A 26,321-nucleotide genomic window follows, 5' to 3' on the forward strand; every position below is an offset into this window, starting at 1 on the left:
CCCTTCCATTCTCTCACACTTTTTATTTTGTCATTTTCTCTTTATAAAAAAAAATTAATATAAGATATTGACTTGAGTTAATAGTGACCATTCAAATAGAATGGGAGGGAAAGAAAGGGAAAAGAGAGAGGCAAGAATCCTGGGACTATGGTGGTCATGGGCCTATCCTAACCTTAAAAAAGTATAGCTATATATGTGTGTATAACTTGCTCTAAGTCCCTATTGTTCAACACTTCAAATAAATTCAATATCCCTTGTTATGGTCATTTAACTATCACAAATCAAACCTTTAAAATTAAACCCATTATTCACTTTTATTTTTAAAACTAAAAAATCTTGCAACACACCTTAATCTGATCTCTTTCACTGTACAATCCAGAGATTCGGGAGCTATTCCCTATCTCATTCTCGAAACTTCATATTTTTTTTGTCATTCCAAATTTCAAACTCATTCAATTTATCGAACAAAAAAAAAATGACAAATCCATTTAGTAAGTAACAATAAAATTTGTAAATTTCTATTATTGTGTATCATTTTTATTCATTTCTGTTCTATTATACCTCTTATTTGAGTGCTAGGGTTATAATTTTTTTTAATTAATTCTCCCTATTGAGTCTAATAATTATTTCAATAGTATAGATGACTAGGTTATCATGGTATTGTTTCAAAAGAAGCCTTTTTGGGAAGGGATCCGATTAGTTGTTGGGCCCATACCGTATCGAACTTTAACAATCCAAACCGTCTATTTTTTAAATTGCACCTCATAAATCATCTTTAAATATTAGTCAAATCGAAAATATTTGAGGCGTTTAATTGAGCTCAAAGAAATTTACAAACATTTTGTTATCAAAGAAACATTGAAATATCATCGTAATTAATTAAGTTGGCAAACAGTTTTGGATAGAATTGAAATTCTGCAAAGATGATCTTTATATCGAGACTTACAAAATAGACAGTTCGGATTGTTGAAATTCAATGTAGAATGGATCCTACAACTAATCCTTATTTTTTTTTCAAAACATGGGGATCCCTTCCCTTAAAAGGAATGTTGTTTCAAAATATGAAAACTCGTCGATGACAAATATGATTATTTTGGATGCATATGATGATATTTTGATTAGTAATTTTATCAATACTACCTTTTTTTCTTTTACTTTGTGAGGTTCTCCTCACAAGAAATCTTGCTACACTTGATAAAATATTGGTGTAGCGTTGGTTCGATGACACGTTTATTATTAGTCTCTCATATTACATCAAAAGCATAATCTAAAACTGTTAGTGGAGAATTAAAGAGAAAAAACCCAGAAATTATGAAAGAAAAAATGCATCTTCTTTGATGTATTTTTGTAGTGTTGCACGTGAGGATCAAGAATGTCCTCAGACTGAGGAGTGAGGAGGGGCACTAACGGAAAATCAATCACCGAAGAACTGCAATCCAAGGTTTCTTTCTGTTAGCGGGGTCGGAAAGGTTAGGCCTTTGAGTCGGTGAAGCTTCTGGCCGTAGCACGAGGAAGAAGACGACCGCACTCAGCCGTCAATGGAGGAGCTGAAGAAGGTATTATTTACACTAACCAAATTTTAAAAAATTTGACAAAGTAATTCTCATTTTATTATTTACACTAAGAAGATATTATCTACACTAAGAAAAGGGGTTAGGCTAAGCTTCACAATGAGATAACAATAATGTGGTTCAAATTTTTTTTTGACGAGAATCGAATTTAAGACCTCTTACTTACAAGTACAGAGAAATATCATTAGACCGTAGTACTAAGTGGCTAATGGCTAATTTCAGTCTCATACTTAAAGTTAGATTTTTTTCCCAAATTCGTACCTATGTTAAGTTGACCGTTAATAAACTATGTTAAAGCGTGACGTCGATAACTATGTGTCAGTCAATTATGGCATTTTAAATATAAATTTTAAAATAAATAAAAAATTTGTGTCCCACCACTTCAAGAAACATGAGTGAGGCTTCCACGACTTATGAGGTTGTTACAGTATAGAGTTATCTCTATAATTACAAAATAATTCAAAATATATATACCCAAGACTTAATTCAAAATATATTACAAATTACAACTTATCTATGACACGAGAAAGCCAGGCATTTGGCTCTAAATACAAGGAAATTTGGAAAAATAACCAAAATTCAGAACCCATATAAAATTATAACCACCCTTTTAAGTTTATGATAATTGTAACCAAAGTTTGATATAAAAGTACTAAAATACCTTTAATGACTAAAAACTTGCACATTTGCTAAACTGGGTTATTTTTCCAAATGTTTTAATACCACAGCTTGCTATATCTTCTTCTAAATCGGAATGTTTGGAAGCTTGAATTTTGATTATGATTTTAATTTTGATTTTCTAGAAAAAAGGAAGAGCTATCGCTTCGATTACGAATTCTTTGAACAATTTTGATTTGAATTCCAGATAACCCAAGTCCCTGAATTACATATTTATCTCACATATGTACACACATATTTATACATAATTTTTGTACTTGATTGATGGATCCATGGCAGGAGGTAGGTACACAGCCGACGGTGGTGGTGTGTTGGATAAAATCAATGGAGTTCATTTGTTCCCAAAGTGGCCGCCAACGACCATAACCGTCACATCCTGACTCGGGCTCCACCACATCCCAAGCACGATTCCGTCGTAGCACGATATTATCCGTTTTGTGCCCCAACCACACCCTCACAATTTTATTTCTGGGAACTCACATGAGAACCTCCTAGTGGATCACAATTTTGTTTCTGGGAACTCACATGAGAACCTCGTAGTGGATCACCCATCCTATGATTGCTTTCGTATAAACTCACTTAACTTTGGAGTTCCGATGAACTTCGAAACCAGTGAGCTCCCAAAAAGCCTTGTGCTATATGGAGGTGGACATGTACATATAAGGCATAGATGATCTACTCCCCTGGGCGATGTGAGATCTAACAATCCACCCTCCTTAGGGGCCGGACGTCCTCGTCGGCACATTTCCGGCCAATATCAATCCATTTTAGTCGATTTATTCACAACGACTTTCTTTCTTTTACTTCGTATCTTTGTCCGATGGAATGCATTCTTAGCCATGCTTCCATACTTCAATCATTATGAAAGGCGGAAATTATAAAATTATTTTTGTAGGATTGACTGCATGCATTCCGTCCTCGTCAGCACACTTCCGGCCAGGGATTAACTTTGATACCAAATTGTCACATCCCGACCTGGGCTCCACCACATCCCGGGCACGATTTTGTCCGCTTTGGGCTCTGATCACGCCCTCACAGTTTTGTTTCTGGGAACTCACACAAGAACTTCCCAGTGCGTCACCCATCCTGGGATTGCTCTCGCGCGAACTCGCTTAACTTTGGAGTTCCGATGAACTCTGAAGCCAGTGAACTCCCAAAATGCCTCGTGCTATATGGAGGTGAGCATGTACATATAAGGCGTAGAAGATCCACTCCTCTTGACGATGTGGGATCTAACAATAACCACATAATGTTTGCACAGATAGTGTCAGGATAAATCTTAAGCTTGCTTTCGATACTAGAATTCACGACACCATTGATATTGATTTGGTAATGCTAATTTTGTTTTTGAATGAACATGTACAAAATGGGTGGGTGACGATAAAGGGGTATGATAGGTAAGCCACGGGCTCTCTGTAGCATAAGAAAAGGAAAGGGATGAGTGAGAGAGGGAATTAGTGTTTTAATTTAAGGATATTTTTGAAATTTCACAGGGACATATGGTTAAACTTGTAAGAAATGTAAAAGGTAGGCTAAAATTCATTTTGTAGTACAAAAAGCGGCTAGTTATCAAAATTTCCCTAAATACAGCCTCTGTTGGAGCAATATTAGAAAATATGAAAATAATAAAAGAATTTCAATGAAAGTAATCATAAAGAAAATCACAACACTAATTATGTATGAGATTAATAAAAACAACTAGTGAGAAAGTTAGAAATACTGACAAACTTAGAGATTGAGGCTTGCATAAATGCAATGTTCTAAATACAGAATTTCACCCATTTTCTTGTGCTTGTAGTTCGGTATGCGTCTTGTTTCCCAAGATTCAACAATCTATAATTTAAAGTCGAAGCACTTCAATCTTTGAACTCTGGTGAACTTTATATATTCTGTACTTTCAAGACACGACTTGGAATTTGACAAAACGAAGAGTGAGAGAAATAAAGAGGGGAAACCCTATTTCTCAAAAGTAAAAATTAACTTTAATTTTCTATTTTTTAATGCCATGGTTTCATGAGTTTGTATAGAATCCAAGTACTTTTTGTTAAAGAGATGTAACTTTTCATAAATAAGTGTTGAGCATAAAAAAATGGGGGGAGTCTAATGCATTGAAAAACAATAATCATCATGCATGCTGGGTTACGAAGAGGCCAAGTCCAAATATCATTGAAAAAAAATAATATTGTCATGCATGCTTGATTACGAAAAAGCCATGTCTATCAAAAACTATATTTATTCTTAGGTGCTACACATCAGCTGTGCTTGACCAAAAGTTAAAAGCAACAGCCATGCTTGAATAATGGTATAGCTATCTACTGAAAAGTATACCCCCTGTGTCCCATCTTGGAAGGATTTGATTTGTCATGAATCCACGGTACGAGCCCAAGAGATGACTAATCACTAGTCTTTTGCATGAATTTGGATGCATGTGTGGAACAAAAAAAAAATTAATTAAATAAATAAAATAAAGATGCATAAAGTTGCACATCAAAACTAAAGGGATAAAAAATCCCACTATTTTGTACGAAGATATCAGGCAATCTTCCAAAGCAAAGAGTTTCCACCAAAAGACACCTGCAACAAATCAAGAATAAAAAATATACATCGAATGAAGTTGCGGAATGATCATTCAAATCCAAGCAAAACGAAAAAGTATGAAGCCTTACTGACCGTTCTGTTTTTCTCTCCAAAAAAAAATGAACAGTAAAGAATGATATGAGAGAAGCTCGTGCAGAAGAACTGATAAAAGAAGTTCAAAAAGGATTTGGAACTTATCTAAAACCACTAAAATGGGGGAATTTGAATTCTTTTCTCTGTTAAGCCACCTGCCATGAGATAAACCCCTAAATAAAAAATAATAAAATAAAATAAAGAGAAGTTCGTAACAATCTCAAAAGAAAATAGGAATGCTGCCCACGTGAGGAGTTTAGACTTGGAAATCCAAGTTGTACAATGCATGCATATAATGTCCCCCATCAAATTAAATTCTTTTTTTCAAAACAACTTACCACGCCAAGACGAGACGACTTCACTTTCGGTCAAAGAGAAGTAACGTGGAACAAGGACTTCATATTTTTTCTGCAAAACGTGGGAGATCGCACAGTCAGTGGGAGAGGTTAAGAGAAAGTGGCGAAAGACACTGCCACTATCTCCCTCACGTAAAAGCTCTAAAGCCCTCCTAGGATGCCTATAAATAGGCATCAGCTGCTATTAGAAAAGGGGAACGAAACAAAAAAAAGGAAGAGACTTTGCAGAAATTAAGAGAGAAATCAAAGAAGGAGTGAAGTGCTGCGGAAGTTCAAGGAGACATTGAGAGGAGAAGACAATGAAGAAAAAAACAAAGAAAGCAACAAGCATTCAAAGCACTCGAAGGTATAAAATCATTTTTTTTTGGGGCAGAAAAAGGGAAACATTGTGCTTCTTCAAATCTCTCCCATTCCCTGAAGCACAAATAGAGGTAGGGGCTCTAAAGAAAGCTAGCTCAAATCCTTTCCCAATCTCCCACTCTCCTTTAGAGATTGCCAAACACACAGAGGCAAGATTCCCAAAGGAGAAAAGCCCAGCCCTGCCCGTCAATGGAAGTCTGATTCATGCGAAGGAACACCACCGGTCCATGCCCAACAACGGTGTTTGAGGGTCGCCGCCGGAGTGAAGGAAAGGATTGAATATAGCAGCAACTAAGATGATCCAAGTTCGTCCCCACGATCTCTCAAAGACAACCTCCAGTTTCCCAGCGACCGTGTCTTTCGACACCTCTATGTACATCAAGAAGAAATAACCATCCTTGCCGCCGTCAACTCTTCCACTGCCAGCTTGCTGCTGCTCCCTTTTAGGAGCCCATTCTGAAGTTGAAATGGTTGCTGCTACTCCGTTTTAAGAGCTCAGTTCAAAGAATTTGGCGGTTGTTGCTGCTCTGTTTTAGGAGCTCAGTCCGAAGTTGAAATGGTTGCTGCTGCTCCGTTTTAAGAGGTCATTTCGAAGAATTTGGCCGTTACTGCTACTCCGTTTTAGGAGCTCATTGGAAACTTCGAGTGAAGAGGAATATGACTTAAAGAATTTGACACAAAATTGGAGAAGGAAGTCACACAATAGAGGTTACTGACGAAAAAGAAGAAGAAGAAGCAAAATCCTATTTTGAACTTGAAAAGCTTACATTAAAAAAAAAAAGGTTGTAAAATAAAGCTTGGTGAAAGACTCACGTAAAAAGTCTAAAAAAGGAAAAGCCATCTCAAAGATTTTTCGTACAAAGTTGAGGTGCTACTTTGACACTTGCTTTTATGTTTTCATTAAACAAAATGAAAACAGAGACTCGTTAAGTCTGCAATCTGTTGTGTAAGAGACAAAAGTCAATAACAAAAAGAAAGAGAGCAAGCATGGAAACGAAGTGACAAATGTACCAAAACCGAGAAGAAGAAAGAGGGAAAAATGGATTATTCTACTACATCCACTGGGTAGTTTTAAAAATTCAAAGGAAAAGTCCAAGTCAATCGAGTCTTTCATAATGGAAAAGGCTCCAACTTTCATGCTTTTAGAATCCTATTTCAACTAGGATTAAAATCCTACAAAATCCAATGGCCTCCATCAAGTTAAAATTAAACATGGAGCAAAAAATGATACCAAGCCAAACATTACACGGAGCCAAAGTCAAAATATTATTAGTGAATTAATTTCACTTAGGCACTCAAATGGTGCAAAGCCGCACTCCAATTTCAACTGGCATAAAGCCACAACAAGTTTCAAAAAGGCACGAAGCCGTATCAAATCTCAAATGGCATGAAGTTGTATCAAGTATCAAAAGGCATGAAGCCATAACAAGACTTAAATGGCACGAAGCTACATTTTGCTCGTCGTCAGCATGAGCTAAAACTGCACAAGGCATCAAAAGCTTTAATGGCTTAAAGTCCTCGCCTGCAAGAGCCTAAGCTGCACAAGGCATTAAACGCTCCAATGACGCAAAGTCCTCACCTGCATGAGCTAAAACTGCACAAGGCATTAAATCCAAACAAGTATCAAGCATACAAGGAACTACGAGTGACTTGATCCCTCAACGAGGGTACGTAGGCAATCTAGGGCTCTACCTAGATGCAGTCACAAAATCAAATAAACATCCAAATCCCCAAGTTACGATTTATTCATATTAGAATCAAAAGGGTATTCCTTTCCTAAAAGAAGGGTTGTAATTAATAGGCGCGTAGCCAAGAATGGGTTGAACTCAAATTAATAAAACCTTCTTCAGAGAAAATGAACAAGGGTGAAATCGTGTCGAGTGATTTATTTGTTTACATATTGTGTACAATTTTTACTCAACAATAAGTATACATCATTTGACAAGGGAATGCACCTAAATAACATAACCTTTCTAAGAAATATGGTTAACACTATTTTTCATTCAATTATTAAAATTATGTATTACAATATTTTATACTATAATATATAATTTCCAACAATCCCCCACATGAATGAAAATCAGGAAGAATTTGAGAGTATAGGCAGACAAGAGATGCATCGGAAGATGTGTCTTTTGGACTTGAACCTACTATAGTGAATACTTATCGGGTTTACTTGGTGATGCAGTGGATGTAGAAGATCTTGAACTGTTTACCGTAGCAATAAACCGAGACAATAAGCAACACACATCACTAATCCTAATATGTTACCGTTCATACAGTTGTGTTCATTTTGGTTCTGAACAAATCCCATATTCATTAAATATACATCCTAAAACTTCTACAAACAACACACTTCTTCCATCATATGAATGAGGTATATAGTGTGTTTAACTTCTTTGAATCATGCCCAACCAATTTGCCTATTGAACTTAGACCATAGGATCTCCAATCAACTAAGTTAGGTTTCCGCTCGGCTGATTCATTAGTTATGTTGGCTTTAACCTCATTCCCCTAGATGATCAACTTACTCTCTAGTCAAACCTTTAATATTTGGTACCATTTAGGTTGACTATCTTTAATGGTGTGCATAATCCATTATATGAAATTATATTTCATACAAGAGTAGTTGTTTAGAATGTCAAGTCCTTAACTGTACATGTTGGGACTTTAGTAAGTAATTTGCTAACAGTTGGGCATACTCCCCCACATTTAAGGTAATTGTAAGAAGGCCTCTAACTCTTCATACCTTAAAGTTACTCATTATAAGAGATAACTGCTTTTTATTCTTTCCCTTTTAATAAACAAATTACTGTTTACAATTTGGACATCGTGTTTAGCCCGCACTCGGCTAAATTATCACAAAGTACATTTCTCTAGCCTTAAGACTGTATCCAATTCCATTATAGATTATGCCTTTGCATATCCACCTATATGTACTTTTGACTTTAAATTATCAAAATTCAATTAGCCAGCATCATTGAATTCATAACATGTCCATTCATATTCCTTGCTTAATAAGAATAATCATGTCTAATTGTGTATGCTTACTCAATAAGCATCAATTTCAGTGCCTCATCATTCCTTTTACGAAGACCCCCACACTTTCAGTGTATAATTCTTTGCAAAGGAATTGGCATTGGTTTTATCCATGACTAACATGGCTTATGAGCAAAACTCATTTTTGTAGTTGCCTTCACATGTTACTCCTTTATCAGGAAGTGCTCATCATTCTATATATGTGCTAATTCAATCAATGAGTTTGCAGATCATACAGCCTATATTCGTAGATGTCCAGCCACAACTAAACATTATGATCTTGTAGCTAATTGGGAAACAAAAAACTCAAACATTCATGTTTCCATATCACTATGGCTTCAAAGCCCTCACACATCTTCAGTATACAACCACAAGTTCTGTGCCATATGTATACTGACATAAGAAAAACCTTCTCTTTCGGAAAGAAAAAGGCTTCACAACCGCTAACAGGGATTTACTTCCTCAATTTAAAATGCAACTCATTTTTTGTGCAACTCTGTAGAACCAAACTCATAAACCCATAAGCAGTTATTGATTCTGCCCAACTACATTAGGCGCATTGCCAAAGTAGTTAACTTGTTCTTACGTATACGACTTAATTAAGGGTTGCAATCATTACCAATACTCAAGAAGATACGAAAACTTTAATCGCAGAAAAATATGCCCAGTTAATGAGATGTATCATACTCATGAATAAATCAATCCATACACACACACACACACACACACACACAAGCCTCTCCGCACGCACTCACTTTCATGCGAGAGGCTTTTTTTAATCACGGATGCTACGCACCTCTAAAGATGTGTTGCAAATAGTTATTTACCATTGTTATCCATTTGGTATAGACATTAATAGTGACACTGTAGTTTTAGGTTACATACAAACTCACTAAACTTGGTTGGTCACTCCAAGTTTAATGAAACTTGCATTTTTATTGAGAAAAACATATTGTCTTCTCTTTTAACCAATCCAATATCAAATAAAATTGTCTCGCTCTCTCTAGTGTTTTCTAACAACCCACACAAACAATTAGCATGGAGATCACAATTAGCTACCAAGCTAAACAGCCAAATTTCAGTACAATAAACTATTATTATCAGGACGTACATAGTTCCACCATGATCATGGAAAAGACTTGGACCCGTTCATAGGTTGTTTTGAGTATAAAATTAACAAAAAAATAAGATGAAATGACCTACTATCCTGTCTCTATTCTTTCGTTGGTCTCCCAAATTTGTATGCCAAACCATCAAAAAGTACAATTCAACAGGTCAATAATCTATGTTATGGATGAACATGTTTGTTAATCATATGAACTCAATCCCCTTCTTGGCTTGGATGTTGAATGCGTGCACTTTTTTATGGCAAATAAAATTTAACTTTTTCTTGATCCTTCCAAATTTGTATTTTCATGGGATAAATGGAGAAGCCAAAATGACTTGTCTTTGAAGTTTGAACTGAGATATTTTAAGCCTCCTAACTTGAAAAGAGAAAAGAACATAAACAGAATGAAGCTAAACATGATGTTCCTATCAATCTCTTACATAACAAAGGCCACTATAAAGTAGAACTTTATGTCTAAATGATAGCAAACAAAACAACGCTTTAAATTGCCATCAAATTAAATTTAAGAAAAAAGAATTAAAAATTCAGTATTTGCTTTTCGAAAAACTTTCTTGAGTACCTTTTCTGGAAGACTACATTAGTGACGTTTTGACTGGAAAAGTACATTTCCCCCACACTTGTTAGAAAAAACATGCCACAGGTCATCGTAGGTCCAAATTTGAGATTTTAATTTTAAAACACTTCTACTGCTTATATATATGGATAAATAGGATCGAACACACATATTTATTCCTTCATTATTCAGTACAATTGCCAATTGCGTAGGGCAATTTATTTAAATTCTAATTACATCTTGGTATATATAGAAACTTACAATGCCTAGGTTCTCGACATACATCTTTGATCTTCATCCCAACCCTCTCCGTCTTGGAATCTCAATAATTTACATAGCCTAGTCACCTTTGACCTCATTCTACAACCGCGTCAAAGAAGAAGTCGTCGTATCCCATCGAGAAGGGCTGGGAGTAAACAGATTTTTGGTTAGATAGAAATTAAACTTTTTGCCATCTGGATGTTAAAACCCTATATAATATGCAGATATTTTTATCAAAATAATATGCAGTGTAAATTAACACAATAATATGAACCCTTGATTATGATAGTCTTTGTTCTTTGATTCGTGTCAGTAAATACAAACTAAAATTTACTTAGAGATACTACATACAAATAGTAAAAAAAAAAAAAAAGCAAATAATAAAAAAAAATCCTAAAAACTGAATAGGTAAGGTTGAGATTTACCCACGATCAGTCAAAGCTTTGAACTCTGCTTCTTGTCCAATGGTTGCAATTAACACGCATAGAATCCTCTGGAGCCTATAACAAAAAGAAGAAGAGAAAATGCAAAAAACTAAAAATAAAAAAGCAAGCTTTCACTATAAAATAGAATTTGAGATATGAGATTTTACCCAAGATGGATATGACTGGTTGGCAAAAGCCGTTTGTGTTAAGAAAATCCCCAAATTAATCCAAACAGCATAGCACGGTCTCGCTTCCAAAGGGCTTGAAACTGGAACTCTGATACTAATTGGAATGAAATCCATGTGAGTACGTGAGAGATTGGAAATCGAAAATAGCAGTTTAAAACTGAACGGTATTATCGCTTCTCCATGTAACTACAAAGTATGTGCTGTTAATGCCGAAAACGTGGAGGAAATTATATTGTGCTTTTCCTTTTGAAATTCCAATGGAGAAATGCGCTTTGGGAGAAGGATGTAGTTCATTATTTATGTGATAGGTAATCCAAGGGTCTCAATTAATTTGAAAGTGTTGGTGCCTTGCGTTTGATGGTTGTAAATTCTCATTTATTATATGTGCAGATATATTGTCCGCATCTAAACATCTCTCAATATTTTATTTTTTATATGACAATTTTAACCTTATTATATTTGTGTATTACCATTTAACCGTATTATATTGGGATAGTCTTGTAGTTTTTTATTTTTTGAAATAAGGGTATTTTGGTTTTATCGAATTCCTCACCAAACTGGAGCTCTCAATATATATATAACGAATGGGAATGAATTTCCAGGCAACCATTATATTTCATTTCTACACCTATGACTTGTGATAAGTAACCTCCAGTAGTGCATGTACGATATAAATATTTATTGTTGATCTTTGAAATTAAGAAATTTATCCATAAGACATATCATATGAGCCATGCAATTCATGCTTTCAAGATAACTTGCAGACACATATAGACGTAAGCATGCATATACATACCAGTGATCCAAATCACCCATACAAAACCACCCATAAACTGCCAACGCCTTTTCGTCAAAGTGTTGCATTTGCCCAGAAAGTTTTAATTTTGAATTGTTATCTTTTCAAAGTAACAAGCGGTTGCATGGATACTGCTCCCCATGGATAATTCCAAACCACCATCTAACTCCAGTCATCACGACTAAAATCATAGAGATTGAAGTCTTAATTGCATCAATTTATGCAAATCTTATTAGCATAAAGGGGCTAGGCTACACATCGAATACAACACTCTATGTTGCTCAACACGTTTATAGTCACATATTGAATCAACAAGCAAACACTGCTCATGTGTGTATATATATATATATATAGATGAATATATTTGAATTGTATCATACATTTAACAATACAATTTGAATGCCAACGTCAAAGATACTACTATGTTATATATCAATAAGCAAATAAAAATCAAGCTCACCAGGACATACCTTTTTCTGTAAAAAACCATAGTTTCTTGGTTTAGGGTTACTTTCAATGTTTTTAACATCTTCTTCACATTCATACTTACCAATTATCGCATAAGTAATTCTGTCTTTAGAATGTTGGAGCAATATTATAAAATATGAAAATAATAAAAGAATTTCAATGAAAGTAATCATAAAGAAAATCACAACACCAATTATGTATGAGATTAATAAAAACAACTAGTGAGAGATTGAGGCTTGCATAAATGTAGTGTCCTAAAGACAGAATTTTGCCCCTACTATTGTGCTTGTATATTCCGTACTCCCAAGACACGACTTGGAATTTGACAAAACGAAGAGTGAGAGAAATAGAGTGGGAAAACCCTATTTCTCAAGAATAAAAATTAATTCTAATTTTCTATTTTTTTAATGCCATGGTTTCATGAGTTTATATAGAATCCAAGTACTTCTTGTTAAAGAGATGTAACTTTTCATCTATAAGTATACATCATTTGACAAGGGAATGCACCTAAATAACATAAACTTTCAAAGAAATATGATTAACACTATTTTTCATTCAATTATTAAAATTATATATTACAATATTTTATACTATAATATATAATTTCCAACACTAGCATGGCTTCATAGTTCATCTTATTAGACAAAATGCGCAATTGATGCTTGTAGTTCTTCGAGCGTTCGCCCCTTGGTCTCCGTCACTAGCTTCGCAACGAACACAACAGTTGAACCGCAAATGGCCGCGAAGATGAAAAACGTTCCTGAAATCATATGACCGATTACGAGTACGCAGGGGAAGAAATGAAAAAAAAGAGATACAAAGAAAAGTAGGGGAGTTGGTCGCTAAGATACCTGCTGAGCTCCATTCCATCATAAAGTTGAAGGTGTATATAACAATCGAACCAGCGCCCGCAGTCACCAGAGTCAACAGGCTTCCGGCAGTGCCCTTGACGTTTATTGGGAATATCTGAAATTGAAATCATCCGTTCTTTGTAACAGAAGTTTATTGCTCCGCCGAATTTGCAGTAATAAATTAGTGAAAGCACATGAAGGTCAAGCACAATGCTAGCTACCTCTGCCATAATAACTGTCGGAAGTCCTGCCATGCCTACTGTGTATGATGCATAATAACCCTGAATGCATTACGTACCAATATTAAATATCTCAAATGATATACAGAATTAATTCACAAACTATTGTTATTGAAAGCATTTTAGATCCAAGCATGATTTTTGTTCATTAAAGAACAATGAAAGGACACGAAAATGTGACCAGCAGCCCAGGAAAAGAAAAGGAATACTTGCCTATGGATTATTTGTACTTACCAACATGCCAATAAACATAAAAATGGGAGTGACCTCCTTCCACCGGCCAAGATTCTGCCATATCGAAAAGATTTACTTCAAAGTATATGACAATTTGCATGCGTATGAAGCAACTACACAATCTAGTGAGAAGTATCGAAATTTGTTTTGGTAGGAACCTGAAATAAAAAAGTCAAGCCCACAAGAAAGGCACCCAAGCACATCCCTGCAGAAGAAACCTACACACGTGTGGTGGCTTCACGGTGAGTTACTGGTATTCATTAGGGTGCTTTAGATTTAGTCCCTTACAACTGATGAACTCTAGATATAAACCCACCTATATTAAAACATCTAAATAAACCCAAATTTTGAATTTTGATGCCATGTGAGATAAAAGATGTCCATACATTTAATTTTATTTACAACACCATGCCACCAACATTAATATGGCTATTATGATTTTTTTTGTAGACTTTTAATTTATTGTCTTTTGTTTGTCAACAACATTCAATTAGTTTAATTTTTTTTTGCTTTTAATTTAAAAAAAAATGGAAGTTCTTTTCTTCTTTGCTGTGAAATCGCCTAATCCAAATCTAATTAGTTCAATATACATTCTATTGAAAAAGTAGATACATTAACTTGTGAAAATAAAAAAAAAAGGTACAAATAAACTAGTAGATACATTGTTTCTTGTAAAAACTAAACAATAGTTACATTATTTGCATAAAAAAAATAAACAATATGTAATTTTTTTTTTATAAATTACATAATAGTTTCACAATTTTCGTAAAAAATAAATAATAGGTACTTTATTTTGCATATATGGGTTTGTAATACGTAGGTAAATTATTTTTCATGTATTTTACATATACTGGGTATATTATTTTTCTTTTTTTAAGCAATCTAACATTTAAAAATTTTAATAGTAGGTGCACTGTTTGAATCAAATGTTTTTTTTTTGTAGGTAAATTATTTTGCATGAATTTTACATATATCAGACATTTATATATATATATATATATGTGAGTGTGTGTGTGCGAGAGAGAGAGAGAGAGAGAGAGAGAGAGAGAGAGAGAGAAATAATTTACCTACATTAATATGTAAAATATAATTTTATTGACTTAATTAAGCATGTATAATAAATATATTACACATGTTTTATGCTATTATATATTAGGCAATGAATTTATATTTTTTGTATAAAATCATTAATTCTCCCTTACCATCCATCCGCATGGCATTAATTATGTACATCAAACATTCAAATAGGGTTTATAAAAAAATAAAAATATTCAAATAGGGGTATTTTAGGCATCCGAATTTTTTTTTAATATGTGAAGTCAAACATAATTAATGAATTTGCTGATGTGGAATCTAGTCAATGGTTTTATTCAAGACAAAAACTTATCTCGGGTTTTATGTAGAGAAAATTAAATTTTAGGGGTTAAAGTTATATTTTCAGTATTCATTATAAAAAAATACTATTCTTTTTCCTTTCTCAATGTCTTACCAACAGAAGTGGTCGTCTTCCACATTTATCTGCTAAGAGAACACTCAATATTGTTCCAGGTATCTGTGAAACAAGTAAGAAACATCAAATGGAACTCTATTAATTCACATGTAGAGTAGTAGTTTTCAAATTCATTTTACCCCAATAATAGCCAACGATACAGTCCCAATGGTACTTGAGAAATCTGCCAGAAAAAATGATACAGTCCCATTATATGGCATTTATTCAAATATAGAACTTCCATAATAAAAATCTTTCGATTTACCAGCATCTACAAAGATAGAACTTCCATAAGAAGAGACCGCACTGGCCCCCCCAAGTTGCTGCAGAAACATCAGCCCCACTCCAACCTAAACAAATTCAAATAAACGCAGAAAGGTCTGACACATCATGAAAAACAAAGGTTAAACAGCAAATGATTTTTTCAGTCGTACTTCTTGCAAGACAGCTTACAATGATTAAGTCAGCGTATCTCCACTGGAACAAGTCTAGCATTCTTTCTGAGTGCCGCTGAAAGATTTCAGTATAATCCTGGCAAGACATGAGAATGTCATTGTTTTTATGTGCTAAGAGAAGATTCTTTAACCCCAAATCCTCCAGTTGAGGATACCACACAGATAATATTTCACGATGGCTTGAAGCCGGAACTTGGAAGGTTACCATGATTTCAGCTGCTTCTTGAGATATATTAGCATTTTTTCCTCTAAGACGCTGCAGCACAGTTTCAAACTCTTTTTGTTTACCAATTTTTGCCTGCAAACAAGTGTACCATCAATGATTTGAGCATTCTAAAGGAAATTTTCTCACTGCTGAATTTTATTTAGGAGTAAAAGATTTATATACTTGTGTGTACTGTTGGAAGAATAAGGTCAAGCAATTTAAAGAGTCTTCATCTTCATTTAACATTGTATAGAAATTATTGAATTGCACTCACCAGCCACCTTGGAGACTCTGGAATGAAAAATAAACCTATAATATGCAGTAGAGATGGAATAGCACCTAGAGTAATAAAATCAATTTGTATTAAGTGATTGATTCAAATTAAAGATGATGCAAGAATCAAATTAATATAGGGCAAGAATAAAAGATAATTTACCGATTAGAGCAATGGTACGCCAGTTTAGGGCATTTCCAACGAAATACATAAGTGCAAAGCCACAGCTACTCATCAACTGTGCACTTAATAGATTTAGACTACCGGTTAGAGAAGGGGGAAGTAATAACTAGGAAGCACAATAAATTATAGGTTGGCAATGGATCTCATATGCACGATGAACTAAATATGTCATACCTGATTAGTTGAAGTAAACCTCCCCCTAAAATCCTTTGGTGTTATTTCTGCTATGTATATAGGTCCCTGTTTATGAGAAAGAATTTAATCATTATACAAGTGTTCTATGGATAAGTTACAAACTAATATGAATTTTGAAGAAGAAAGAAGCAGAGTTTGTTTGCAATTACCACGTAGAGAATTAACACACTGCTAATTCCCAATAACAGTCGTCCAAAATCCAGCAACCAAGCATTCTACAATCAAGCATTGAACTGAGCTCAAAATTGCATGTTGAAATTTCCAGAAAAATTTGCTATAAAATGTTACCACACTTATTTCCAATGCACTATACTTTAGACTTCTTAATTGCATTGATCATATATATATATGCATACTGAAATTTCAGAGAAGAAACCTTGGCAAATGCTATACTGAGCCACCCTGCAATACTGATAATTTCAGATAACCACATTGTCTGTTTCGAGATATCAACATAAAAAAAACGAAAAAGTGTTAAATAATATAATTTAAACATCCGCCCTAGGCCGATACACAATTGGTAATGCGAAAACTTACACGTATACGACCAATGATATCCGTTATCCTCCCATTTACCAATCCGCCAACCACTCCTCCGATTCCCAGCATTGCACCAAAAACCGAGTACTGCAGAATAAGAAGAAAATTTAAATACATAGAACTGAAAAAGAGACTATAACCTACTTGATATATACACAAAGGGAGGCAAATATCCAATTGCATTCACATTGGCTTAAGATAAGAAACAAATATGTAATGGATTTGTGTATACTTAGCTCCCTATTTTGTACTTGGTTGTAGGATAGATTCCTTGCTAGATAGGAAAACCTGTTGTACAAAAGCTCTGGTTGATTAATCAGAGAATTCACTTTTGCTGTTTAATATTTTTTTCTGCCTTATTTTACATGGTAGCTCTGCAGCTTCCTTTTACCGCCACTGCAAATTTAGGCAGTGTGTTTCCCTTTCCTTTCCGTAGACCTTCCCCATGGTTAACGAACAAGGATCTTCAGACGGAAACGAAAACAGATGCTTCCAATCCATCTATATTTCATCCACCATTCGGTGCACAGTATTATCAGCAATTTCTGCAAACCCTCGCACAACGTACGCTGTCCTACGATCTATTGAGTTGTGGCATCGGCGCTTGGGTTACGTTATTTTTGAAGTCCAATAATATGTCTCTCCATTTTCAAGGCAAAGTAGTTTTACCCTTTTAGTTCAATTTCAACTAACAACTAGCCAATTAGTACTAGTGATATTTTTTTAATTTCAGATTCAAACTCACATGAATGGCAATAAAGTATTTGTGTTGAGTTCAATATCTATTTTGTAGCTATCTGTCACATCCCGGCCTGATCCCCACCACATCTCGAGCTTGACTCCACCGTAGCATGATATTGTCCGCTTTGGGCTCCGATCACGACCTCACGGTTTTGTTTCTGGGAATTTGGGCTCCGATCACGCCCTCACGGTTTTGTTTCTGGGAACTCAAACTTCCCAGTGGATCACCCATCATGGGATTGCTCTCGCGCAAACTCGCTTAACTTCGGAGTTCCGATGGAACTCGAAACCAGTGAGCTCCTAAAAGGCCTCGTGTTAGGTAGAGATGGAAATATACATATAAGGTTTACAAGATTCACTCCCTTGTGCGATGTGGGATGTAACAATCCATCCCCCATAGGGGCTTGACGTCCTCGTCAGCACACATCCGGCCAAGGATTGGCTCTGATACCAAATTGTCACACCCCGGCCCGGGCCCCCACCACATCTCGGGCTCGACTCTACCATAGCACGATATTGTCCGTTTTGGGCTCCAACCACACCATCACGGTTTTGTTTTTGGGAATTCACATGAAAACTTCCCAGTGGGTCACCCATCATGGGATTGCTCTCGAGCAAACTCGCTTAACCTCGGAGTTCCGATGGAACCCGAAGCCAGTGAGCTCCTAATAGGCCTCGTGTTAGGTAGAGATGAGAATATACATATAAGGCTTACAGGATTCACTCCCCTGGGTGATGTGGGATATAACATTATCCATTGTGTGGTCTAACCAAACCCCCTTCCTTTAGTATAAATCCTCATTTTTCTTAGAGCAAAATATGGTCGTATATGGGACGGATCGGTATCACCATTAGATCGATACACTTTTAATGCTTGAGATGTAACCTTATTAGTTCAATGTATTTTATTTTTGATATAATTGTGCGTTAAAAACAAAATTCTAAAAACCTTTGATTTAGATTTAATATTCCATCTCCATATCTCCTTTATTATTTTTCATTAATTCTCTCTTTGGACACCTATTTTGTAATGTGTCTATATTTAAATACATCATTCCTAGATCGTAATTTGCAAAAAATTAGACAAATCCAAAACTATTAGGCAAGGTTCTAAAAGACGTTAGGCGCTAGTCGGGCGGCGGGTTGAGGCCTAACGCCTAGGCGGTTAGGTGGGGTCTAGGCGGGCGCCTAGACGGACAAGGCGGATTTATTAAATCTATTATATTTTGTGTAGATAAGTGTCTGTTTATACTTAAAATATATATGATATCATTATAAACTACAAAATAGAATGACATATATATTATAAGCTATTGGAACATAATGAAAACATGGAGAACAAGTATATAATGTGTGTTCCTTTAAGTATTCAACAAATCTCTTACAATTTATTGAAAAAATTAAATGCAAAATTAAAGTTATCTATTTTCTGTTTAAGTGAGTCACAACCTAGGCGGGTGTCTAGGAGAGTCTGGGCGGACTAAGCATTAATCGGGACGGTGGCCAACCGCCTAGCGCCTAGGCGGAGATTTTTAGAATAATGCTATTACGACAATCATTTGTAGTGAAGAAAATGGATTAATACAACTCTACAAAGAAACACTAAATTTAATCCAACAGTCATATGTTTTAGATTGGTGTAGTTTTTAGTAGACATGATTATTGAGGTAAGACATAAAAGATAGATGGTTGGATAATTGAATACATTTTAGAGTGGGCCCCACAAAAACGTAAAATGTGTGTTAAAATCATGTGTCCGCAAACTCTAACTTTATATATGTTAGATGAAGCACACACACTACGCATGTGTAAATAAACTTAATACAAATCCAATTTTTTTAGCCAATAGTAGGAATAGTCCAGTTTATTAAAATAAGTCAAATTCCTTAAATTTAGATATTTTATTATTAATAATAACCTCTTCAATGATTAGATTTATTATAAAAATCAGATTTCTTCCTACTTATCTCTTTGATTATTTCTTTTTATTTATTGTTTTATTATTTCTTGCTCTTCCTATTGCTTTAAGCCTCATTTATTAATTTTTAATAATCAACATATATCACAGGTTAATTATATTTAGGGACACTTTGGATGTGGTCCCTAGCTATCAATATTCTTTGATTGAAACCTTGTTAGTTTTTAGTTTTTGATTGAGGTCCCTGACATTAATGTAATAATGTAAGTTACTATATTTTTTTAATTAAAAATTAAAAATTGAAATTTGTAATTGTTTATATTAATGAGATTTTAAATAAAACCCATAATTTATGGGATTAAAAATAATAAAATATAAATTATACTCTCTATTATATTGTGTGTGTGTGTGTGTATATATATATACATACATGTATGGGTACATTAACCAAAATTAACAAAAAAAGTTATTGTACCAAAACATGGATACATTCTCAAATCAACGAAAAAGAATGTACCCATATAAGTTTAAACATGGATTAAAAAATTTGAATGGATTTTATATTAAAAAAAGGGTACATTTTACATATAACAAATTGATATATTTGAGAATGGGTACATTTAAGATTAAAAAAATTGAAAAATTATATGAATGGGTACATTTAAGATTAAAAAATTGAGAATCTTTTTATATATATAAAAAAAACTAATAGGTACAAACTTAATTTAATTTAATTTTTTATTATTTTGGAAATGTTTGAATTGAAAATTAATTAGAAGTTTAATAGAGGTGTGAGTATTAAACCCTAAATTAATTACTAATTTTTATATTAAAAAATTATATAATAAACAAGTAAATTCATTATCACATTAATGCTAGGGACTTGAATCAAAATTTGAGAACTAATAAGGTCTTAGTCAATGAACAGTAAAAACTAGGGACCAGATACTAATTTTTCCTTATATTTATCTACTTATATGACAATTTTTTTTTTTTATAATCAACCAGTCAGAGATTAATATGTGTTACTTGTAGGTATATTATGTTTTTTTTCTACCTTTTAGTTAGGTTGCATATATTATTTATAGGTATAATATACATTCATATTTTTGTTACTTGAGTTAGGGTAGAATGTTTGCAGATAGATTTATGTTAGTATATTAGTTTTTTTGTTATAAGATATTAGAAGATTTTAATTGATTTTTAATATTTTTAGAAAATATAAAAAGAGCATAAAAAATAATAAAAAACATGTAATTAGATAACTTGACTCACTCCTAAAACCATTTATATTTTTGGACCTAGATCTAAAAGCCTCAAATTTTATAAAGAAAAAAACTATAATATGAAAAAGAGAGAAGATGGAGAGAAAGGAGAGAGAGAGAGAGAGAGAGAGAGAGAGAGAGAGAATGTGGGTTTTTGATTGGAAACTTTAACGAAAAACTTCTGATACTGTTCATTTTAACGAAAAACCATATTTTTACACTAAAAAGTCAATCATGATACTATTCACTTTATCATTTATTTTGTTCTTATTATTAAAACTCAAAGTTTCAAGCCTTTTTCATTAGTTTTTTTTTTAATTAAAGATGCTATGGACGACATTTGTGTGAGATTTGAAGGGAAAAAAAAATTTAGTTTGTATGAAATTACATTATTACTCATGATTTTACTTTGTGAATTGTTCTAGAACAATCTACTACAAGATGTTTTTTTTTCGTAGGGTCTTTGATTTCTTGGAGATAAAAAAGACCAAAGACAATTTCTTTATCTCCAGCGCAAGACGAATAAAGAACCATGACCGAAGCTTCTGGTGAGTTGTCACGACTTCGATATATGTTGAGGGATTTGCAATTATGGCATTCAAAGCAGGCACTATACGTTATGATCTCTTCATATTGCTGCAAATTAATCCAGTATACCAGGAACGAACAAAGCATGAAGGGAGGCATATTGTCATTTCAATCGAGACGAAATTCAAGATGGTTTGGTCGTCACAAAACATGTTTCTTCTTATTACCAACTAGAAGATGTGTTCACAAAGGCTTTGAGGAAGGAAACTTTCTCGATCAACCTTTATACGCAAGGGAGTTCTAGACATCCACTCTCCAACTTGAGGAGAGTGTTGAGAAGTCAATGATATCCCGGATATCATGGCTTAGATTAAGAAACAAATATGCAACTGATTTGTATATGTTTGGCTTCTTATTTTGTACCTTGATTGTAGGATTGATTCCTTGCTAGATAGGAATTTAATATGGAACCTTGAGAGAAGTCTTAGAGAACTTACTTCTGCGAGAGTAATGTCCAACTCTTCTATAATTCCAGATTCAGCAGCGGATGAATATTCTAACTGCAACAAAACGATTCTAATTCCTAATTGTATTTAAGGAACATTTAATGATTCTTCAAGACCATAAACAATTTGATGCAGCAAAGTGAAAAGAACAGGATAAATAATTTGTTGAATAAGGTGGTAAGTCACTTACAGCACACCCAAAAGAAAGGGAACCACAGAGGGCCACCAGAGTGCTGAGAACAACAACAGCGGTGACCGGTAAGGACCCAACATTCGGCGTTGCATCGCTGTAATCATTGCCAGCTCCTTCTTCATGTACCAAGTTCTCTGAAACTGTTAGCAGTCCTTCTTCCATGGTTTTTCTATGATCCATAAATAAATCTTAACTTCTTGGAAGACGAAGATTATATCTCTCAACTAAGACTTGGAGCGATCTAGCTTTGGTAGTCGCGCAGTCATACGTATAAAAGTGGTTCACTCTTAAAGCTTTGTAACCTCTTCGTTTCTTAACCAAATTCAACCTATAATGTATCAAAACGAAGCTAGGAAAGTGTAAAATAAGATTATACCTATTTTTAAGTCCAATAACTACCGGAGATGTCCTGAATCTGGCCTGAAATTCACTGAGGTCGCCGGTTTTTGCTAATAAGAAGGCTGGAATCCGGGAAGTTTTCAAACCTCCATAACTTCGTCAAAACTCAATGAAATTGAGTGAATAAAAAACGAAAATCATACCTCGAACGAGACGAACATATTGACACCTTTCAAAACTCCTAATTCGTAGTTGTTTGGCCGGAAAATGGCCTGAAAGGTCGCGGGTTCGCCGGAAAACCGGGTTAGATTCAAATGAATATAACTTCTTCAATACTCAACGAAATATGGTGATTAAAAAACGAAAATCATATTTCTAGATGAGACGAAGAAAATGGTACCTTTATCGACAACTAAATCGCCGTGGTGTGGCCGGAAAATGGCTGAAAGGTCGCAGCCCGACTTGGATTTTGATCCCTACGATCCGGAAGGAAATTCAAGGTGAGGTTGGGTGTTCTGAGCTCGTGAGGACGATACGAAGCTCATGATGCTCTTGGTTTGGCGGTGGTGGGAGTGTTGTCGTTGTTGTTTGTGTGTTGACGTCCCGGAGAGGGAAGGTTCGAGAGAGAAGAGAAATGAGAGAAGAGAGAGCGGGAGAGTTTAAGTGAAAACAAACGGGAAAAAGAAGGAAGTGGGATGTGGGCCCCATGGACCAAAAAAGTCTGACATAAAATAATATTAAATAAAAATATTAAGTAATAAAATCATAAGATAATATTACAAGTTATAAAACCGTAATTAGGAGCTGGTGGTTACAATTGGGAGTAGTTGGTTGTTTGCTCCCTCACGATTATTTGTAGGCCCCTTGCTAGCTAGGTACCTAATATGACCAGAAAATTGGATTTGGATCCTCTCTTGAGCTAATGGGGAGAATCTTCCTAACCAATCATCGTGGACTGTTGAATTTTTATCCAACGGCTACAAACAGGAGGTCTCTTTAAAATTATAATAATTATAACCGTTAGATAAAAATTCAACGTCCCACGATAATTGGTCAGGAGGATCCTCTCCATTAGCTCAGGAGAGGATCCAAATCCCAGAAAATTAACTCATATGCTAGATGTTTGAAAGAAGGCATTTTCTACATCGGAAGTTTGGTAGAATAAATCACATCTTATATTGAATTGTTTCACTTCTAATAACTGAATACTTGACGAGTTGTTATCAGTGGCTGCTAGTTCGACTCTAAAATCTTGAAACTAGCTAGTTACTCATCTTTTAAGAGTTGCGCACCTTCAATCTTCATTAGTGATGATTTATAGGTCATTTCTGTCTAACTTGAAGTAACCAAAAAAAATTTCCATTCCGGTTCCATACAGATTAATGAACAACTTCAAACAGAAATCATATTTGGGCTCCTCCTCAATCCTACTCTTTCTCAAGTCAATTACTCCAATCTTGATTACAGAATAGTAAGTATGCTATTAACGTATTATATATTGCTAATCTTTAGGAATTAGAACTACGTGCAACATTGAATATTTGGGAGATGCTTCTCCTTCGTGTGTTACAGGCAGAATTTAGTCTATAACCCTGGACCAATGAAAAAATACACTATTTTTCGAAGGTGCTAATCACCAACCGGTTTAATACAAAGAAATGAAATGAGTCTCATGGATCGGAGCTACAGTAGATGATAGGATAGAGATATTGGTGTTTAAGATGTTGACACTTGTAATTAGATTAGAGAAGAAGTTAGTTAAGGAAGTTAGCTGTGTAAGTGTAAAACTATAAATACCTCAACACTGTATTACTTAGAGGTTAAGAAAACAGTTCAGAAATATTCATCTTCTCTCTAAGTTCCTCTTTCTCTCTCTCTCTCTCTCTCTCTCTAAGTCTGTTACATTCTTATTCCCATTAAACTGCTTATATCCTCCAGAAAAGAATTGAGACTGCCCTGATGCAGGATTAGGTGAGTGATGCTTGAGTCCAAGTCATGTGAAACTCCTTGTTTGCCCTATAACCGGCTTCTCAAAGATGATGGTGCTCCTTATAACAATCCAACGTTGTACAGGAGTGTAGTAGGTGCACTGCAGTACCTTACATTTACAAGGCCGGATATAGCATTTTCTGTCCATCAAGTATGTCAATTCATGCAACAGCCTATGATTGCTCATTTCACTGCTGTCAAACGCATTTTGCGGTATCTCAAGGGTACCATTCATCATGGTCTCTGTTATTCCCACGGCCCACTGCAATTGAAAGCATTCAGTGATGCTGATTGGGCAGGTGACCCGAATGATAGGCGTTCTACCACTGGCATGGCTGTGTTTTTAGGCAACAATCCTATCTCTTGGTCCTCAAAGAAACAATTAACAGTTTCTCGCTCATCCACAGAGGCGGAATATCGAGCCTTGTCCTTTACTTCCGCTGAATTAGACTGGATTCAGCAACTGTTGGTCTTTCTGCAGGTTCCTCTGTCCTCACCTCCGGTTTTGTTTTGTGATAATTTGTCCGCCATTGCTTTGGCTTTTAATCCGGTTCAACATCAACGCACTAAGCATATCGAGGTTGATGTTCATTTTGTGCGAGAACGTGTTGCCAAGAAACAACTTTCTGTTCAGTTTGTGTCATCTAAAGAGCAGTTTGCTGATATTTTGACTAAAGGGTTGAGTTCTCCTCTGTTTCGTACTCATTGTACCAATCTCATGATTCGAGCATCGAATCATGTGTTTGCGGGGGGATGATAGGATAAAGATATTGGTGTTTAAGATGTTGACACTTGTAATTAGATTAGAGAAGAAGTTAGTTAAGGAAGTTAGCTGTGTAAGTGTAAAACTATAAATACCTCAACACTGTATTACTTAGAGGTTAAGAAAACAGTTCAGAAATATTCATCTTCTCTCTAAGTTCCTCTTTCTCTCTCTCTCTCTCTCTCTCTAAGTCTGTTACATTCTTATTCTTCCTTATTGTGTAAGATTGATCATAGTTAACAGTAGAACCTTGAATTGCAAAGCTTTGCTGACATTCAGAACATGCTTCCTTCTGCAATGCTGCAATGCGCAATCAATCATGGTTAAAACCACATCTGGAAATGGATAGACAATGTCATAATGCAGGCGCACCGTTTATCTATTTTTCTGAAAATCGATTCAATGATGTTTGTATTTCTTCCAGCGTTCGCCCCTTTGTCTCCGGTACCAGCTTTGCAACAAACAGAATGGTTACAGTGATCAAAGTAATTTGACTTTGTACACCTCATTATATTACAATTAATATTTATAGTTTTGACATTACTTGTTTGATATTTTATGAGATTTATAATCCTATAAATTTAAAATCCCTCATTATAATACTACTAGAAATGGTTACAATAAAAAAATTCAAACATTTTGATTGAATAAATGGATAAAAACTATGTAAAAATAAGAAATAATAAATGGCAAAAGAATGTATCCATAGTGTTAAAAAAATTGGTACATTTCACATATAACAAAGTGGTACATTAATAAAGAAGAATGGGTACATTATAAATAAATTAGGGTACAGATAAAAGATTAAAAAATTATGAGTACAAATGAATTTTTTTAAAATATAGGCGCTAAAAGAAATTAATACTTGGGTACAAAATAAAACTAAAAAGAAAATACTACAAATTAAAAAAAAATGTTGC

At 34.6% G+C, this 26,321-nt stretch overlaps 1 protein-coding gene and 1 long non-coding RNA gene across 8 annotated transcripts; both read right to left on the minus strand.

Annotated features, from left to right (window-relative positions):
• Positions 1–10,621: 10,621 nt before the first annotated feature.
• On the minus strand, positions 10,622–11,339 carry LOC139190013 (uncharacterized). Its single transcript, XR_011573956.1, has 3 exons — positions 11,210–11,339; positions 11,043–11,117; positions 10,622–10,762 (listed from the first exon to the last, which is right to left on the minus strand). It is a non-coding gene; the product is annotated as an uncharacterized lncRNA (long non-coding RNA).
• Positions 11,340–13,006: 1,667 nt separating this feature from the next.
• LOC103410167 (sugar transporter ERD6-like 17) lies at positions 13,007–23,188 on the minus strand. Of its 7 annotated transcripts, none has more exons than XM_029090059.2 (21): positions 23,050–23,188; positions 22,853–22,890; positions 22,687–22,740; positions 22,308–22,479; positions 22,109–22,171; positions 17,157–17,246; positions 16,996–17,055; positions 16,769–16,834; positions 16,599–16,664; positions 16,404–16,479; positions 16,242–16,306; positions 15,968–16,060; positions 15,761–15,838; positions 15,573–15,657; positions 15,448–15,491; positions 15,308–15,370; positions 13,977–14,036; positions 13,819–13,872; positions 13,567–13,626; positions 13,346–13,460; positions 13,007–13,254 (listed from the first exon to the last, which is right to left on the minus strand). In XM_029090059.2, the coding sequence occupies exons 4-21, from the start codon at positions 22,470–22,472 to the stop codon at positions 13,133–13,135; spliced, it is 1,425 nt and encodes a 474-aa protein (XP_028945892.1). In that variant the 5' UTR covers positions 22,473–22,479; positions 22,687–22,740; positions 22,853–22,890; positions 23,050–23,188; the 3' UTR covers positions 13,007–13,132. The 7 variants fall into 7 exon arrangements, with proteins under 7 accessions (XP_028945892.1, XP_028945890.1, XP_028945891.1 ...); XM_029090057.2 differs by having other exon boundaries at positions 22,687–22,771; XM_029090058.2 differs by having other exon boundaries at positions 22,853–22,921.
• Positions 23,189–26,321: the final 3,133 nt, after the last annotated feature.

Source organism: Malus domestica, chromosome 12 (assembly GCF_042453785.1).
Source record: "Malus domestica chromosome 12, GDT2T_hap1".
NCBI classification, from domain to species: Eukaryota; Viridiplantae; Streptophyta; class Magnoliopsida; order Rosales; family Rosaceae; genus Malus; species Malus domestica.

Coding starts and splice junctions, on each gene's coding strand:
- LOC103410167 (XM_029090054.2), bottom strand. CDS start 22,490: ATGGATCATAGAAAAACCATGGAAGAAGGACTGCTAACAGTTTCAGAG. Junction 22,172..22,307: donor CCCTTTCTTTTGGGTGTGCT/GTAAGTGACTTA, acceptor GTTTTGTTGCAG/TTAGAATATTCATCCGCTGC. Junction 17,056..17,156: donor ATATCATTGGTCGTATACGT/GTAAGTTTTCGC, acceptor ATCTCGAAACAG/ACAATGTGGTTATCTGAAAT.